The 7,017-nt window shown below is 32.7% G+C and overlaps 1 protein-coding gene across 1 annotated transcript; it reads left to right on the top strand.

Moving 5' to 3' along the window:
* On the top strand, nucleotides 881-2,788 carry LOC109348836 (probable xyloglucan endotransglucosylase/hydrolase protein 6). Its single transcript, XM_019589410.1, has 4 exons — nucleotides 881-1,129; nucleotides 1,296-1,396; nucleotides 1,618-1,814; nucleotides 2,047-2,788. Exons 1-4 carry the CDS (start codon nucleotides 937-939, stop codon nucleotides 2,435-2,437), a joined length of 882 nt encoding a protein of 293 aa, XP_019444955.1. The 5' UTR covers nucleotides 881-936; the 3' UTR covers nucleotides 2,438-2,788.

Below are 7,017 nucleotides of genomic sequence, written 5' to 3'. Positions count from 1 at the left end.
AGAAGCAAGATAATCTATTAAATATTTGCCAGTTATGTTTGACATAAATTATGCCCGTGTGGGCTCAAACTCTAATGCATGATGTACTTCGTCTCTTTCTCCTTTTACTCGTAAAGTCTTTTGTGAATCTCTTCCTGGACAAAAAAAAGCATAAGCTGAAGTGTCGTGAACATGTTTTGGGAGAAGCTAATGAATCATAAGTTTAAGTAAATCCTTAATATTCGTGTTGATGTCGTGGGGTTGGGACATCACGATTACCATGACATAATCAAGCAACCCATGGTTATGACTTATGATCTAGGTTATACCGTAAATCAATTCTTATGAAGAATGTGTGTGATGAAGGGAAGGTTGTTTGTTGTATGGGATTTTCTTTTTGAAATTGACAGGACTTGCCTGTTATGATACAACAACTCCAGTTAAGGTTAAGAAGCCAATTTTTTTAAACTTTCGAGGAATTGGACCAAATATCTCTTCTGAGGACTAATTCCATAACACTATTTTTTTTCCATGTAATAACAACTTGATAAAACCTCATTTTTTTCTCTGTCTTGCTAACAAGCCAGATTAAAAAAGATAGTCTGAAAGTTATATAAGAAAAAACTGAATATTGGTACTTGGCACCATATCCCATTACTGTTCATTTTTTTATTCATATAGTACAATGCACACGCTCAGAAAATCATTAGACAGCAGGGGATGAAAGCAGCATCAAGCAAAAATAGTAGTGTAGGACCTAATTACTGCTTGCCATTAGCTGGATTGAAAGCTAAGGTGTTGTTGTGACACTTTCAATTTCAATGCTGCAGCCTACAGTGCATTACATTATAGTGATTTGTTGGTCCTTTACCAAAAGCTCCTATATAAATAAGACACTTTCCTTCCCCTACTTTCATTCCAAATTAACCACTATAATTTTCTTAATTAAATAAGTCTATGGCCATCTTTTACCCTTTTAGAAATGTAGGTGTCTTTATTACATTATCATTATGGGTTCTCGTATCTGCTATTTGTGCTTGGGGACGACCCGCCACTTTTGTTCAAGACTTTCGATCCACATGGTCTGAGTCCCATATCAAGCAAATTGATCAAGGCAGGGCCATTCAACTCATTCTAGACCAAAATTCTGGTCAGTGTGCTAACTAGCAGCTTGTCCAAAACCTTCTCTTTATTTATGTTGCTTGATTAATCACATTGACTACTATGCTAAAAAGATTAACAATTAAGCAATTGATTTGAGTTATATCCTGTTATATCTTAACTATCTACCACATACTATTATGCTTCTTTTACAGGATGTGGGTTTGCTTCTAGGAGAAAATACTTGTTTGGTCGTGTTAGCATGAAAATCAAGCTCATCCCTGGAGACTCTGCTGGAACTGTTACCGCATTTTATGTAAGCTCTAAATATCTATATATATGTACGGTATAATAACATTTTTTTTTTATTTTTGATTTTTTTTTTTTTTGCAAGTTTTCAGCTTAAAAAACTAAATATATCATCTATCTCCCAAGTTATTTAATTCATCATTTCCCCGTAAAAATACATGCTTTTCTTGACAACTTTATCTTGTGCACATGGACATGAATTAAAAAAAGTTACTTGTTTTGTGGTAGTTGAACTCAGACACTGACACTATTCGGGACGAGCTGGATTTCGAGTTCTTGGGAAACCGTAGTGGCCGGCCTTACACAGTTCAGACAAACATCTATGCTCATGGAAAAGGAGGTAGAGAACAGAGAGTCAACCTCTGGTTTGATCCTGCTTTGGACTACCACGATTACACTATTATGTGGAATCATCACCATATTGTGTAAGATACATAGTAGCCACTATCTAACAACCAATAATAATTAAGAGCACTTTTATGTGACAATTTTCCCACACTTTTCAGGTTTACAAGATATAAAGTTAGTAGAGAAACTTTGTTTTGTCAACTTGGAAAATGAGCCAAAAGTGTCACGTTTTGGTGTAAAAGAAACACTTTAGAATAATTAAGCGTCGAATTTGATAATAATGTATTTTAATTATGTTTGTGCATGTAGCTTTTCTGTTGACGATTTTCCCATAAGAGTGTTCAAGAACAATGAAGACAAGGGAGTCCCATACCCAATGATGCAACCCATGGGAGTTTATTCAACGTTATGGGAAGCAGATAATTGGGCAACAAGGGGTGGGCTTGAGAAAATTAATTGGAGTAATGCACCTTTTTATGCTTATTACAAGGACTTTGACATTGAAGGTTGTGCAGTACCAGGAGCTGCTAACTGTTCCTCAAATCTTAGTAATTGGTGGGAAGGGCCTACCTACCAAGCTCTTAATGCCATTCAAAACCGAAGGTACAAGTGGGTTCGTATCAACCACTTGATCTATGACTATTGTCAAGATAAGTCTCGGTTCCTAGTTACCCCACCAGAGTGCCTTGCCGGTATTTAAACCAAAAATTCATAAAATTTCAATTTCAATTGCAAACGTCGGCAAAATCATTAGTCCTTTAATTTTATATTGTCATGTGTTAAGGAAATTGTGTATATATAGTTTATTTTTATTTCATTTTTATGGGGGTGAGATATAATATACTACCAAGCTGTAGATAAATGATTCTCATGTCCGTGGGACTAAGGCAAAGTTCAAATCAATAGGGGTATATATCAAAAGGCCAGTATTGTATGCCTTTGTAATTTGTATTGTAGTGTGAATTATTTGCCGCATAATAAAGCTTCTGAATTATTGTGATGATGATTGATGAAAATTTGTGCAATAAAGACTTCCTCTGTTTCTGTCTAACCAAGGACATTGTATGGTTGGTCTATAAGATTGCAGTAAAATACTTTATGATTATGTCGGTCCACTGAAATTGCTGTGAATGAAACTTTCAGTTTCAGTTTTAATGATAACTGACTAATCAAATTTTATAACTGATAATAATTGTATGAAAGATCTCTCAGTAAAGTGCTTAAAACTAATCAGGTTAATAATAATATCAACGGCAATGGATAAGGCTAGCGGTCGGTACAGTTTAGGAGAGAATTCCACTTGAAAAGGCACTTATCAATGCTATGCCGGTTAGTGATCACATGAATTTGTTAATTAGATCGAGTATTATTCAATATGTTCAATTATTTGATCAAATTAAAATTGTCTTGTAAGAACTTCTGGAATGACAGTAGTATAGAGTTGTAAGAACTTTGTGCAAATGTAGATAAATGTTACATCATTGGAAAAGCGAAATAGTTGCATGGTTAAACATACTTTAAAAACAAGTTCAAGAAATACAATCATATCTTTACATTTTTAATCAAGATTTTTTTACTGAATAAAGCAAACATTAGAAATAAACAAAGAGAAAATAATTTATGTACTCAGAGTGTAAAAGTTCAGCAATCATCATAATTCATATTTAATCATCACATTATTCATATATATTACACTCATAAGTAAAAGAAGTGGTTCTTGATGAGGTTGGTAATGGCTGGAGGACAAGAAAATGAGACAAAAACAGAGAACATGTAGACGATCCAAGCAGGAAAAGGAAGGCACAGAAGCATCCTCTCTGCTACAGAACAAGCGCAGCACTCGAATTAAGTGCAGGGTGCACGATTCTCTTTAATTTAAACTAATTATTTTCTTTTAAAAATATATATTCACATGCTAAACTTCTCACATTCATTATTAACTAGAGGTTGAATCACGCTGGTGTTGTATTCTGATCCTCTCACCATAACATCTTATTGGTATATAGTTATCCTATTTTTTGCTACATGTAGTATTGCTATTTTAATTTTCTAATATTATTATAAAGTGAAATTTAAATATAAAAAATTTATTCGTGGTAGATAATCTATTTGGAAATGAGATTAGTTGATTGACCAAACGGGCGAGAATATATTTTTAGTAGTATAAAAATAAATCTATCTAAAAATATGTCTAATCGATTAAGTCATGTTTTTAACCTATTTATAAATGTTATAATAGAATAATCTTATATATATATATATATGAAGAAGATCAATTTATATTAAGATTAGATTATACATACTACACTCAATCTCATTCATTCTTTCGTTTTTTTTTTTAAATTTAATATACCATAACATTTTAGTTTAAATGCTGCCTAGTAATATTCACTTCCACATCTCTCATCACTCTTACAATTAGTGACTCTCATTTTTATCTCTCTAATCTATTTCACATTAGAATAATCAATTTCCATTTCCCAAAATACCATGGACCCTAAGTGTAAATCTCTTGTCATAAGTTCTGTCTCCAATCTTATTCTACCCAATAGTATGTATCAAGTAATGTTAGAGATGGCAACGGGCATGGGTAGTAGTTACCTGCTACCCGTTTCAAAATAGGAGAGCATTACATATACTTGCCCGTACCCGTATGGGTACCCGTGTGTGAGTATTCGCAGGTATTTCTGGGTACCCGCAGGTACAACGGATACTCGCAAGTTTCCTATATTATGTTTAAAATGAGATGAAACTTAATTATTCTTGTACCTTTTGATTGAATATTTGACAAAAATGTTAAATTTATTGGTGTTTTCTATTTGTGTGATTTTTTTGTTCTCATTTCCTTTACAAAATATATATTTTTTCTTTGTAAAACATGTGTGTTTCTAACATGTAATAATATTTGTAGGATGTTTCACCATTGAACTCAATAAAATATGTAAGCAAAGTAAAAGGAAAAAATGTACATAGTGTAATGAATTTTAGAATAATATTCTTTTTATTTTATTAAATATAATATATTAATCATATAAATAATGGGTACCCGCAGGCACGGATACTATAATATCCGTACTCGCCCGTATGTACTACAGATATTTTTAAAAACTCGTTTATAATACTCACAGGTACACGTTTGTGACCCGTATCCGTGCCCGTACGGTTTTTACCCATGAGTACGGGTTTTCTGTCATCCCTAAGTAAAGTTATATTTTATTTCAAGAGAATGAAAGGACAAATAAAAATTAATATTTTTAATGGGACATGTGGCACTATACTATTGGTGGGGTGGAAACACTTAAGACAAATGATCTTCTCCCGGTGCATAACAAAGATCATTTGTTTAGATGGGGATCACTTGTCCCAACTATGTCTCATTTCTTATCCTAAACCAATCACATGTTGACATGTGAATAAAAAAATATTTTTAAAAACAAAAGGTAATAAAAAGTAGCACTCTGATTGGCTTGGTACATAGAATGTGACACTGTTCGAGATAGATGATCCCTATACAAATTTGTTATCCTTAGGTTCATATTTAATTCAACTTTTCAAAATAATATTAAAATAATATTTTCTATTTTTATAATTTTATTTTTATTTGAATGAGTTCTTTAATTTACTTGATATTAAATATAATATATAAGGATATACAGAAATAGGAATTGAAAAATAGAATATAATAAATAAGGATATATATAAGTAATAAAATGCATAGTTAAATTTCGGATTTATAGCACCTTAAATTATATAACATTGAAAATGCATATAGATTTAACCCTTTTGAAAGAAAATGCTAATCAATACTAAGTAGAAGTATAACTAAAAAAAGTAGTTAGTAGAAGTACATAAAAGAGATAAAACAGCTAGTAAAGAACAATTTATGATAGGCATGCAAGACATCCATTAGCTGCTACCAAACCAAGACGCAGCTCATGCACAAACTCACAAACATGTCAGATCATCCCAAAAAAGAACCCATATTAGTGATATTACTATATGCAATTTTTATAAGCTGGATACCTTTTCCATGTTTCAGATACAATAACAATCAAAGAAGAACAAAAGGTATGGCAGATTCCTTTAACCGTTGAGAGGTTCTGATGCTAATAGTTTCTGATAATCTCTTAACCTTGTCTCTATGGGTCATACTTATTCGATACTCCACTAATCCAGTGTCCTAAATTCTCCATATCACATACCGAATTAATTACCATATCGTGCTCCAAATTTGTGGTAGCACTTATTACATTTATCTAAAAGACAGTCTTAATAACAATATAAAAATTGACCATATATGTATCCAAATGAACTAGGTATTCATATCACATACCCATTATTTTATGCTACCGATTATGCAGGGGATTAGCACCCGATGGCACGCCTCTTTTGTCTTCCATCTCCGGTTTATCATTGATAGAGATGTTACCGGGTGAAGCAGAACTTGTGAAATTGAACAAACCACCAGCAAGACCAAGAAAGCCAGAATTGCAAAACATCAGCAGAACTAGCAGCACATATAGACCTCCCATATCACTTGTTGCCATAATAGAGTATGAACCCACCAATTACTAAGAATCAGATCAAACTCTTGGCATATAAACTTTTATTATATGCTAAAATAAAGATGGCCAACATGAATTAACGTGGTCAGAAAGAAGGCTCTAGATTATATTGAGAAGAATACCAGCAAGGCCCAATACAGTTGTTAGATCGATAACTTGATTCCTTGAGCATAATTTTTTTTTGAGACAAAATAAATTCATTCAAGACTCAAAAACATCCTCGGTGAGGGAAAATAAAAACTCAGAAGAATGAAAGGATGTATTGAAATTTGCCTCTAGAAGGAAAGTAATTTGGAAACTAAATTGCCTGAGTTATGAACAAGAATGGCCAAAACAGTAGAAGTGTTTTTATAATTGTGCCTACTACCTTATCATTCGAGTCAAATGGTACTCAAGTAAAGACAGCTCCAAATGCCAATCTCCTTAATGCTTTATATCTATAATGTAGTGATGGGCATCTTTGAAGTTCGCAAGCAACCCTTTACAAGAAAGCAACTGAATCATGCACACGCCAGAGAGAGCTTTTGTCCAGCATTACAAAGAGTTTTGATGCTTTTTATTTGTTTTCTTCTTCCTTTTGATGGGAGAACAAGATGATCTCATATAATATGATCACTCTCACCTGCTTTTCTGTGCACTCTATAATTTTTATACTTGTTTAATACTAACATACAAACAGTACCTACCAAAAGAAAGTAGCATACTAACAAAGTTT

The sequence above is a fragment of the Lupinus angustifolius genome, chromosome LG06 (genome assembly GCF_001865875.1).
Source record: "Lupinus angustifolius cultivar Tanjil chromosome LG06, LupAngTanjil_v1.0, whole genome shotgun sequence".
In the NCBI taxonomy this organism is placed as follows: Eukaryota; Viridiplantae; Streptophyta; class Magnoliopsida; order Fabales; family Fabaceae; genus Lupinus; species Lupinus angustifolius.
Note: the sequence above shows the minus strand (reverse complement) of the source record. Positions and strands in the feature narration are given on the sequence as shown.

What these genes read in the sequence shown, in the direction of transcription:
- LOC109348836 (XM_019589410.1), top strand. Translation starts at nt 937, where the DNA reads ATGGCCATCTTTTACCCTTTTAGAAATGTAGGTGTCTTTATTACATTA. An exon ending in CATTCTAGACCAAAATTCTG is followed by an intron (nt 1,130 to 1,295) that starts GTCAGTGTGCTA and finishes CTTCTTTTACAG; the next exon opens with GATGTGGGTTTGCTTCTAGG. An exon ending in GAACTGTTACCGCATTTTAT is followed by an intron (nt 1,397 to 1,617) that starts GTAAGCTCTAAA and finishes GTTTTGTGGTAG; the next exon opens with TTGAACTCAGACACTGACAC.